The 12,327-nt window shown below is 32.4% G+C and overlaps 1 protein-coding gene and 2 long non-coding RNA genes across 3 annotated transcripts; 2 read left to right on the top strand and 1 right to left on the bottom strand.

The window, feature by feature from the left end:
- Window positions 1–4,168: 4,168 nt before the first annotated feature.
- Window positions 4,169–8,394, top strand: LOC112802411 (transmembrane 9 superfamily member 3). The gene is made up of 7 exons (XM_025845625.2): window positions 4,169–4,656; window positions 5,229–5,269; window positions 5,390–5,972; window positions 6,068–6,205; window positions 6,314–6,470; window positions 6,572–7,056; window positions 7,850–8,394. The coding sequence occupies exons 1-7, from the start codon at window positions 4,502–4,504 to the stop codon at window positions 8,067–8,069; spliced, it is 1,779 nt and encodes a 592-aa protein (XP_025701410.1). The 5' UTR covers window positions 4,169–4,501; the 3' UTR covers window positions 8,070–8,394.
- Window positions 8,395–8,738: 344 nt separating this feature from the next.
- LOC140184753 (uncharacterized) lies at window positions 8,739–9,430 on the top strand. The gene is made up of 2 exons (XR_011882369.1): window positions 8,739–9,133; window positions 9,232–9,430. It is a non-coding gene; the product is annotated as an uncharacterized lncRNA (long non-coding RNA).
- Window positions 9,431–10,383: 953 nt separating this feature from the next.
- Window positions 10,384–12,327, bottom strand: LOC112799822 (uncharacterized). Its single transcript, XR_003201227.2, has 2 exons — window positions 11,932–12,327; window positions 10,384–10,725 (listed from the first exon to the last, which is right to left on the bottom strand). It is a non-coding gene; the product is annotated as an uncharacterized lncRNA (long non-coding RNA).

Genomic DNA, 12,327 nt, shown 5'->3' on the forward strand with positions numbered 1-12,327 from the left:
CTCCTCCCTAGTCTCCGCATTACGTTTCATCCCTGTAACCATCTTGATGTTTCTAGTATCATTGCTTTGTTGTGCTAAATGCTTAATCTTCTGCTTCTTTAAGCTTCTAGAGTCTTTACCAGATTTACTACCCGGCTGGAATGTGCCTACTTCCTCCATATAAAATGACTCCCCCATTACCTCCTCGGCTCCTGCAGGGTCATATTCCTTACTACTGTTTTGAGATAGAGAAATATGTAATATTTAGTTTGGGGTATGAATGTGCAGGTCTAGTGCGGGAGAATTTTGATTTTCTGTGTTAGGCTTGATGTGGATCATGGTTTTTGTATTGACGCCATTACAGGATAATTTGGAAAAGCTTTTGATTAGACTAACATGGGTTGACTTTTTGGTTAACTGATCTCCTCCTCTTCCTCTTCTACTTATGTTTGGGATCACATTCTCCTTATTATCCTCCAGCCTGTGAACTCTGCCCTTAGTTGAGTACTCCACCTTTCCTCCTTTTGATTCAGATCAGTAGAATTTTCTAAGAGTTTACTGCAATTTCTGGAATCATGGCCAATAAATCCACAAAAACTACAATACATCCCTAAGCGTTCATATTTCAACTGGACTTCAAATTTTTTTTTATCTGGACTAGCCATTCTAATAATCTGCTTCAGCCTGTGAGTAACATTCAAATTAATCCTCACCTTCATGATTCGATTCTCCTTACTTCTTATCAGGTAAGTCTCTACTTCCAGCACCTCACCCAATCTTTGTCTAATTTTGCGGGCAGCCTCCTTCGTTTTGCAATGGTCTGGCATACCCCATAATTGGATCCAGGTAGGTATTAATGAGTAATCCGCCTCTTCAACATTCATCTTTGCATTCCATCGCCTCACATGAATTACATATTAGGGAAACCCCTTTCCACCCTTATCACATCAGCCTCTTTAGCGAAGAAGAATTGATAAATATTTTTATCATGGTATTTCAAGCGGAATCCCTCTAGTTGATTCCAAATTACAAAAAATGCTGCCTCTATCATTTCCATACTGAAGCTTCTATCCACCATCAACCTTCCAACTAAACTCCTTGAACAATCCTCTAATCCTGATTTAATATCATCTTTCGCCAAACACACAATCTCTTCCATATTCTCTATACCAATCTGATCTCTCCTTGTACTCCTTTCTATATTAGCTAGGAATACTCTTACTTTAGTGAAATCGAGATATAATTTTGAATAAACGCGTGGTGGCACGCAAAACCCTAGCAGGGTGCAACACAAAACCGTAAAAGGATATTCAGTACAAAAGTGAGGATAATAATCTTTAGTATGTAATTTATGAGGATAATAATCTTTAATAGATGCTACATTTTTTGTTTTTAGGACGAGTGAATTTTTTGTTTTGAAAAGCAACAAATTAAATAATTTTTTTTATATAGACTTATGGTTACATTAAACAAGATATTTAGCTGATTTCTTTGCTTTGAAAAAAATTATAATTTTTAAATAAGTTTTTTATGTAGACTTATGGTTACATTAAACAAGATATTTAGCTATATTATTACTATAAATATAGATGTATATATTTTATATGATAAAGAATTATAAAATCAATTATAATTTAGTATATAAGGGTTGTGTGTAAAGAGTCTTCATTATTTAAAGGGTATTAGATTCAATTCTCTCCTATAATCATTTTGGAAGTATTTCTTAAGCATGAAAGCATTTCAATCATAGAAAACTGTTAGAATTGGAGTAAATAATCCAGTTTGACTTAATTAGTTGAGAATCAGTCACTAAATCGATTTGGTTTAAGATAAAAATTGTTTGATAGTGAATTGATAAAAAACTAAAAAAATTGATAATATTGTTAAATAGGTATAATTTTTTTGCAATTAACCGATTTAATCATAAATCAAAAAAAGAATTTAAAAAATGATATATTTTATACAAAAAATGTTATTTTATTATATACTCAAATTCTAGTTAAATATTTGAATTTATGAACTTCTAACTCTATTAATTCAATAATCAATTTGATTTTTAGAATTTTAATTTTAATAGATAGAATCGAATAGTTTACTCGCATTCAATTTAATCATATTTAATAATTGAGTTTATCTATGATGTGGCTTTAACCCACATATTAAGATTATAAAACAAAATTTTTTTTATTGAAAATATAAAAAATTTAAATTTTTATTATATTTATTTTATATTTATTAAATAAAAATATTTAAATTTTTTTATTAATAATAAATTTATTATGTGCCTTAAAACATATGTTAGCTAACCTTTTTTTTGGTGACTATATGTTAGCTAACCTTTTAATAATTTATGCTAATATATACGTACAACTATGAAAAATTAGTTGTCGGAAAGGATACTTTTGTTCAAAAAAATATAAATGTACACGTGAATAGAACATATGCATATAGAATATACCGGTATTTGAACTGAGAATTCTCTCAAATTAATTTATATGTATAAGTACTTACTTTGGCACGATAATAAATTTATATGTATTGTCGATACGATAAAAATGTGAAATAATTACTCTTAGATGAATAACCATCACGAAACTACAAATGAGGTCACAACGAGAGAACAAGTGGCTGCAATTGAGGAAATTGAAAAATTCGTCAAGGTATTTAAAACACAAAGTTACAAATTCCAGGCTCGAAGACTTTGTAGTGTCTAGTGCCTTAGGCTTGGAGAGCTCTCAAGTCTGGAATGACTCAAAATTTGTCTTGCTGGAATTTTTGCATTAATTTTCTGCATTATTAGCCTCTCTTGATTTTCGTATTCATGTATCAATGATTCAATGCAGTTTGGCACAAAAATTATAGTAGATTTTGATACCTGTACTTATCATCACTATTATCTTCAATTGCTCCCTTCATTATTTCCAGATTTCATACCCATTTCATCTTGTTTAGTTTTTGCCAAACACATACCATAATTATTAATTCCTACCTACGTATACCATCCAATTCCAAAGTTACTCATGTTTTGCTATTCTTAATTTATCGAGTCAATACATAACATATATCGTCAACGTGTCTGAATATATATATGCTATGCCTTTGTTATAAAGGAAAGACAGAAAAAAGACTTGATTTGCAAGTGACCCAAATCAGAAAAGTACCATAATCCAGATCTATTGTTGTAATACTCTCTCTGTTTTAACATAATATTAGCTTGAACAAAAAGTACAACGTTAAAACCTAGTATAAAACTATGTAAACGATAAACTTAGTTTTAATTAAATAGATATATAATTAATAGTTATTTGATTATGATAAATAAATTAGGAGTATTAATTTAAAAATAATTAATATTATTTTAATATCTTAATATAGTTACTAAATAATAATTTGTCGATATTAAAATTATTTAATAAATATCTTATAAATTAAATACTAACAAATCTTAAAAAGTATACACGGTCAACAACTTAATAATTAAGTCAACAACTACCATAATTTGGTGAGGCATACTAGTTAATTGAGAACCAAATTGTTAATTTTTTTCCATCAGAATCAAATGTCTTTTAATAAAATCAAAATGATTTAGTCAAAGAAAAAAAAATGATTCACAGTAAAAAAAAAAAGAGATTAGGACCATATTCCGTAGCGTCCTATATGCCAATGAAGAGATAAAATTGTTCGAAACTTCTAATAACTTGGTGTATTAAAAAGTAAATGAATAAAATAAAAATGTTTTATTAATAACAAAAATAATTACAATATATTTATGTGTATATATTTTTTAATAAAATAAATAAATTATTAAAATAATCAAACTTTTATACAGTAATTATATTTTTTTATAAACACTAAATATTTATATTTTTATTATATTATTGTGAATATTTTTTATATTCAAAATATTTATAAAAAGAATATAATTTTAATATTTTATTAGTGTAAAATAATTATATTATATATATATATATAATTATATAACATATTGTCACATCAATAAAATTATAAGAAATAATTTAAAGATTATCAAAATTTATTAATTATTAACTTAATTTTTTTAATTTAATAATATATTTTATTTTATAATTTTAAATATTAATAAATAATTAATAATAAAAAATAATAAATTTTAATAATTATTTTATATTGACGGCATTAATTAATACTCATCTAAAAGATGAATGTAATTGAACTAATCGGCATCAAAATTAAATTTTCATGAAAATATTAAAGAGAATAAAATTAAGAAATGAAGGTAGGAGGAGAAATGGGTAAGGTAAAACATCAGGCATAAGAGTGTGGCGGTGAGTCTGTGTCACCTCACTCACCCCCTTCAATTTTATTTTTTGGTTCCTTCTTCCTTCGCTTCGTTTCTTTGTGTGTGTTTATTAACCCCTTTGCTTCTTCTCTTCCCTTTCGTCTTTTCTCTTCAAACCTTCTCTTCTCTCTCTTTCTCTCTCTGACCCTTCTCTTCGTAAATCGAAGAGGTGGAAGAAGAAGAAGAAGAAACTAAAACACAACAATGAGGAAGAATCATCACCTGCTTCCTCTTCTGTTGCTCTCACTCACCTTCCTCTCATTCTCCACCGTCAGATCCGATTCCTCAGATCACAGATACAAGGAAGGAAATATCGTCCCTCTATACGCAAACAAAGTTGGCCCTTTCCACAACCCAAGGTAACTCCGATCTGATCTCTTCCACTGTAAATTCTTCTCCGCCTTGGAAAATTCTTAGCTCTTCAGTGTGGCTCTTATGGTTCAGTTATCGAACTTCGTTTGTTTCTCTGCTTAGCTTTGATCTCGCTTTGTAGCCACTGGATCTGTATTTTCTAGCTTCAACTGTTGTGAACGACTTGCTTTTCGTTTCTATTTGTACATTCAAAATTAGTGTTTGAATTCGCTGCAGAATGTAGATTTATGTAATAGTGTGCTGAGATTTTTAACTGATGTATTGATATATGTTTGATTCTAATGTGTATCTATGTAGATTTTGTTTATGGATTCATTTTGGATTTGTACTTTTGTAGGAGATTTATAAGCTCACGTCTTTAATTTCTGGTAAATGTGTGTTCTTTTGTAAATGTCTGAATGTTTGAATATGTTTAGTGTAGATTTATAATTTGGTTGGTTCAAATACCTCGACTTTTGGTAATAATGTGCTTTTTTATATAGTTTTTGAATTTGTCGGTGGCTTATGAGTTGATTCATTTATTTATAATAATTTATTTTTTCCCCATTAATTTTTTCAGTGAGACATATCGATATTTTGATCTACCATTCTGCCTGCCAGGTTGGTTTTCTTTTCATTTTTCCCCCTCAGGTCTTTCTTTAAGTGTTCAATCAGTTGTTTTTCCTTTTACACTGGTTGTGATTTCTTTAATTTTGGTTTTGTATTTGGATTTGGTTACAGATGATTTGAAGGAGAAGAAAGAAGCTCTTGGTGAGGTCTTAAACGGTGACCGTTTGGTTAGTGCTCCTTACAAGTTAGAGTTCCAGCAGGATAAGGACTCCGTGCCAGTTTGCAAGAAGACACTGAAGAAGGAAGATGTCGCCAAGTTCCGAGCAGCAGTTCGCAAAGACTACTACTTCCAGATGTACTATGATGACTTGCCCATTTGGGGTTTCATTGGAAAAGTTGATAAGGAGGGAAAGGATCCAAGTGATTACAAGTACTACCTGTACAAGCACATTCACTTTGACATATATTATAACAATGATCGCGTCATTGAGATCAATGTGCGAACGGATCCAAATGCACTTGTGGATGTCACGGAGGATAATGAGGTTGAGGTGGAGTTCTTGTATACTGTGAAGTGGAAGGAGACTAACACCCCCTTCGAGAAGCGGATGGATAAGTACTCACAATCTTCATCGCTACCCCATCATTTGGAAATCCACTGGTTCTCGATTATCAACTCATGTGTGACGGTCCTGCTGCTGACTGGTTTCCTTGCAACAATTCTGATGCGGGTCCTTAAGAATGACTTTGTCAAGTATGAAGCATCTTTACACCATCTTTTATGCGTGCTTATTGATTTTGTCTAAGGTACTTATACGTAGGTGTTATCCTTGATTCATTTCTGAATAGGTATGCCCATGATGAGGAAGCTGCTGAGGACCAAGAAGAGACTGGTTGGAAATATATTCATGGAGATGTATTTAGATTTCCAAAATACAAGTCTCTATTTGCTGCTGCCCTTGGATCTGGTACCCAATTGTTTACCCTGTGAGTTTCTTTTGGCCCCTCTGAATGTCTCTATTTAGAAGCTTCACTTCAGGGAAGTTAATTTTTAATTTTTCATATCAATAATTCGCATTACTGCATGCTTTGCAGTACGGTATTCATATTCATCTTGGCACTTGTTGGAGTCTTTTACCCATACAACCGAGGTGCTCTGTTTACCGCACTTGTTGTCATTTATGCGCTCACTTCAGGAATTGCTGGCTATACAGCAACATCTTTCTACTGTCAATTAGAAGGATCAAACTGGGTATTTATCTGTGAATTTTCCCTTCTATTTGATCCAGTTCCCACTGAACCGGCATTTTTTTGGCACTGGCCATTTATATTCTAGTTTCTTTGTCATGACAGGTTAGGAATCTTCTATTGACTGGATGCCTCTTCTGTGGACCATTGTTTCTCACATTTTGCTTCCTGAACACTGTTGCAATTGTTTACAATGCTACTGCAGCCCTCCCATTTGGTACAATTGTGGTTATAGTTCTGATATGGACACTTGTCACATCTCCTTTGCTTGTGTTGGGTGGGATTGCTGGGAAGAATAGCAAGGCTGAATTTCAGGCTCCCTGCCGTACAACCAAGTATCCAAGGGAGATTCCACCTTTGCCATGGTATCGGGGAACAATTCCCCAGATGGCAATGGCCGGGTTTTTGCCCTTCAGTGCAATATACATTGAACTATACTATATATTTGCCAGTGTTTGGGGTCACAGGATTTACACCATCTACAGTATACTGTTCATTGTCTTCATCATTCTCTTGATTGTTACTGCTTTCATTACTGTGGCATTAACGTACTTCCAGCTTGCTGCTGAGGATCACGAGTGGTGGTGGAGGTATGAAATCACTGTCCTCCCCCCCCTCCCTCCTCTTCTCTCTCTCTCTCTCTCTCTCTCTCTCTCTCTCTCTCTGTTAACTTTCCCTCTATGGTCATGGCTTGATTGCTTATTATATTCTTGATAGCTCGTGAGTCGTGAATATGGGGTGTGTGGACTGAATTTTGAATTAGCTGTCTCTTGGTAGATGTATTATTTTGTTATTGAATTGAGGTATATGGGTTCATTCCCTCTCCCCTCCCTCCCCCCCTTTTTATTTTTTTAACTCTTAAAATTGATTAACAGTTTTTTCAAATGAAAGTGAGCTGTTTTTAATGGTCAATATGCATAAAAATTTGAAGACAATTATAGGAATAATGCTGTTGATGATTTTCTACAAACAATGCAGACTCCATAACCTTATTGGCTTTTACCAATTTTATTTTGATAGTTTAGTTTTTAAAATGACATTGGTGATTATTCATGGATTAGCATTCTTCTTTCCTTGTTCTATTGTGTTTAGTTATCTCGACCTTATTGTGATGGTAATATGCGCGTTCAAAACGGATTTGTTAAGAGATTTAGATAAAGTTATTTGAACATGGATATGATCTATTACAGAGCATATAGTGTCATTTGATGCACATATATTTGATATTCACCTAGTGAGATAAGGTTTAGTTGGTAGTTCACTTGTAACTTTCTATGCTTTCAAAATTTAATACATGCAGTTCATTGACCGAGTGTATGCCAAATTTATGGTCTTCTTTTACCTTACTTAACTTTGACCAATTTGTTTCTTGTTTCCTTACAGATCATTCCTCTGTGGTGGTTCAACTGGCTTATTTATATACGCCTACTGTCTGTATTACTACTACGCTCGCTCGGACATGTCTGGATTCATGCAGACGTCATTTTTCTTTGGATACATGGCATGCATATGCTATGGTTTCTTCTTGATGCTTGGAACTGTCGGATTCCGTGCGGCTTTACTCTTTGTCCGCCACATATATCGATCCATCAAGTGCGAGTAAGACATTTTGTCCTGACCGGTCATCATCACAGGTCCTTTAGAAGAGCTGTTGTCTTCATTTCATAGGCATTCTGTAGAAAATTATAGTAATTTTGGTGTTCCTTTCTGTACTATAAGGGGAAGCTGGGTTGGGTTGGGTTGGTTCGGGGTTGTTTCTAGCTTCCAGGGAAACTTGTTAGATCACCACAAAGGGTGCTTTTGGAAAAAACGTCTGTACTACCATATCTTTAACCAAACACTTGCAATACCTTCATTTTCCGCTATTTTTGAACTTTTGCTTCATATCTCCAGTTTTTTAATGCGTAAACACAACTCAGTTTGATAAATTTGATTATGTTGAATCCAGAATACGTTACTTGTGAACATCTTTGTATTTAAACTTTCAACGGGAAAATAATACGTTACATGCCGGGCCGTGAAGTTACTAGGTCAGTTGTTAATAAATGTCCACCGGAATTAGGAGAAAATTTGTATGGAGATAATTATAGTATCTCATTGTCAGATACGTAGAGTGAATCTTTTCAGTTGAAAAGTCTAATTGACCAAAGCGTATATTGAGAAAGTATAGAGGAATTATATCATCAGCTAATTTGAACTTCTTTTTAAAAATAGGATTTTAAATTTTAAAATAAATAAAATTATAAATAATTAGGATTAGTGCTACAAAATTAGGATTACTGTAACGTAACCCTCTATTGAATATCATCGCATAACCGGTGCGGTTGTGACTCTGCCGCCACTCTTCTGTGCGCTGTGCCGGGCCAGCCTGCGTGGAATCCTCATCGCCGTGAGTGGCGCGTTCGATCCTTGAGGTCGAGTTCCACTTGGCGTGAGCCCCCTTGTCTGAGATTGCCGCGGAGTGCGCTGGACCTCGCCGTTGTCCTCCCAGCGTCGATTCGTCGTTGCCGTGACGCGCAGCTCTCCGTGCAACGTATCATCGGCACAATCAATCCCTCCCTATGTAGCACCTCTTGCTGTGTCGCCAATCTTTCTGCCAACACCATCTTGTTGACGCTCCAGGTCGTTGCATGAAGCAGTCGCAATTGCAAGCACTCCATAGACAAGGTAGGTAAAGCCGCTTGTGTACGTTCTTTTTTTTTTTTTTCTTTGACTTTGGATGTTTTTTTTTTAGTAAATGAATGAGTGGATGCTTGTTTCCCAAGTTTCGGGATTTTTTTTCCAGGGGGAGGACAAAGAAGACAATGAAAAGCGTGTTTTTTGAAATTTAAAAAGTTGGCTCAAGTTCGTCGGTATCTTAGCCGGATGCCTAGCAAACTTTGTGTATATTTCTACCACTAATTGAGCTTTCACATAATAATATAATATCACTAAAGTATGTATAAAATTGTTCGAATTCTTTTTTGTGCATGGAGTACTCATTGACAAGCGGCAGACTTTTAAATGGAGATAAGATCTACCATAAATTAATTCTTAATTTATCGAATTGGAGATACCATGGACAACCAAAGTATACATAAAATCAGTTGTAGAGATATACAACTAGTGGCGTGATGATTCCCATTTAAGTTCACCATCTTTATTTTGTTTTATTTTGTATTAACCCAAGATCCGGGAGTAATAATTCCATTTTTGTCTAAATTTCGGAGTAAATGGGCTCCGTCAGTCCCGAATGAATAAAAATCCAAAAAAAGACACCAATTTATATGTGAAAGGGAATCCTAATAACAAAAAAATATCATTCCTAAGAGGGATCCCCTCTTTTTTGTTTCGTGGGAACCCTTATCTAATTTGAAATTCAAAAGTTACCGATCATTTGTTAACTATTACAACTATTCCAACTATTTAATCAATTACTTCTTGAAAATGCTAAAAGTATTACTCAATTTTTTTATATGATACCGGGTCGGGATTGATATTAAGAATCAGAAACCCATAAATTTGAATAGCAAAAATAAGAGTTGCTTTTGGATTATTACTAAAAAAGAATGAAGTCCAAATTATTAACTTATGACTTATTTATTTTTAAACAAATGTAGAGTTTATGTTAGTAAATCGCCCTGGATTACAAGAAATTCGAAAAATAACTGAAGTAAGCAAAATGTCGATGCAATTTAAGTATTTAAACCGTAAAACATTTTTGCTTTGTGTTTTGCGGTAAATCGCAATAGGTAGCTGCGATATTCGTAAATTCGTTAAAACCACAAGCCAATGCGATTTACATGTAATACACAGTAAAAAGAAAACAGCTTCTGCGATTTACTTGGAAACCATAAGCAGAGAAGAGTCACAGTGATTTACCCTTAAATTTGTGAAAAAACACACGCTAGATCATAAATCATATTATCTATTGCTAATGGTTGAATATGTAGTGTATTTTATAAGCAAAAAGTATAAACACTGAAATTCACACTCGTTTAATTAGAGTCCTGAACAGTTTCTTCATATATCAATACCATATTTGTGTAAATTTCAACTAGGATGGGATATGATAAAATTAGTGGCCATTATTTTATTGGATAATATTTTAAGCCATTGAAATTCAAGGATAAGTAAACCATAGGACAGCGAAGTAAACATCAAAAACAAAATCATGAAACACCAGAAATCAGCAGCTTGAATCACTTCCCAATATAATCAAAGAGCTCGAATCTTCTTCAATTTATTGTAGGATATACTTGAATTTCAATGTAACAGGCCTACAAAAACAAGTGAAGTTATTATAGATTACATACAAGTATTCGAAATTTGTGATAATATTCCCCTTACAGTAGTGGTTGTAATTGTACACTGCTACTAGTTCAAATTAATGAAGGCACAGAAACAAAAATATATAATCTAGTTCTTAAAAGAAAAGAACAAAGCTAAATTAAACTAAACTTGTAAAATACTTAATTAATGTTATTAAGAAAACTTTTAAGAAGTATTATGATTGCCTAAGTATCTCATTGAAACTTGTATTGCATTTCTTATAGTTCAATAATTGAGAAACTACTTCAAAATTTTTGACCTACCATGTCTAGACAAGAATTAAGAACTTATTAGTTATTATATAAAATATTCTTAAACAAATGTGTGTTTGTCTCTCTCTCTCTCTATATATATATATAATACACACACAAAGAAATACTATTTGCACACCAAATTCAGTCACTATATATTTATATATAAATACATGTAAAATTTAACTCATTTTTCAGTGTATATTTTATATTCCAATATATATTTTTACCTTAGTGACTAATTTTAATAGTTAATTTTAATATTAACATAATATATATATGGATAAAATATTCTTAAACAAATCTATCTATATATATATATATATATATATATATATATATATATATATATATATATAGGAGTAAAATATATTTTTTGAAAATTTTAAAAAATATGCCTATATTTAATTTGATTTAATTTGATCTCCAATATTTAAAATTAATTTTCATTCTACTGATTTGGTCAATTTCCTTAGTAAAAAATAGTTAATTTTTTTTTTAATTTTATTTCTACTATTATATCCTCAACTCTAAATCATTTGCGTCACCTCTCTTCTTCCTCCTTTCTCTACAAGACTCAATCACAGCCACCACTTCTTCCCCACTGCTGCCACCCACCAACGCCAATCACCCACTGCCATTGCCGCCATCCTCCGCAACAAAACCACCACTTTTTAAACATTGAAATAATATATCTCATATTTAATTTCAAATCACTAATCATAATATATCATCTCACAAATACTAACGTCATATTAAAATAAAAACCAACATTAGAAATTTAGAATTGCTCCTAATAACTTGGTACTTCCTCAGTAATAAACTGATCTCTCGATCGATACTCGTAATATTTTTAAAAATGATTATAACAGAAACTAATAATGCAATAGCTTAGATGCTTACCATTACTATATTACTTGACAATCGTGGCATAGAATTTAAGAACGCATTGATGGAAACTTCTCTCATCAAAATGATAATGTATTCGACATTGCAGAAGACAATCCTGTAATGTAGATGCAACATAATAAACTGGAGTCCAAGGCCATTCTTGACTTGTATGGATTTCAGCAATCGCTGAACAAATGACCACGCCAATTATTAACATTGCAGTAACATGTTTTACATTATTCCTAGCCATAAGTCTCTTATTTTTTATGTCATGCGATAACAAGTTTTTGATGAACAAGATTTTATAGAGCCTTAAAATCTTCCTTAACATGGTTCTAGAGATAGGATATTCCTTGCTTAATACTAAGAGACACAAAACTTACCAGAATAAACAAAATCAAATTCTCA

This window comes from Arachis hypogaea, chromosome 5, assembly GCF_003086295.3.
Source record: "Arachis hypogaea cultivar Tifrunner chromosome 5, arahy.Tifrunner.gnm2.J5K5, whole genome shotgun sequence".
In the NCBI taxonomy this organism is placed as follows: domain Eukaryota; kingdom Viridiplantae; phylum Streptophyta; class Magnoliopsida; order Fabales; family Fabaceae; genus Arachis; species Arachis hypogaea.

Bases quoted from the DNA above. Each gene is read 5' to 3' on its own strand.
- LOC112802411 (XM_025845625.2), top strand. From the start codon at position 4,502: ATGAGGAAGAATCATCACCTGCTTCCTCTTCTGTTGCTCTCACTCACC. The intron at 5,270-5,389 runs GTTGGTTTTCTT...ATTTGGTTACAG, and splicing joins TCTACCATTCTGCCTGCCAG to ATGATTTGAAGGAGAAGAAA. The intron at 5,973-6,067 runs GTATGAAGCATC...ATTTCTGAATAG, and splicing joins CTTAAGAATGACTTTGTCAA to GTATGCCCATGATGAGGAAG.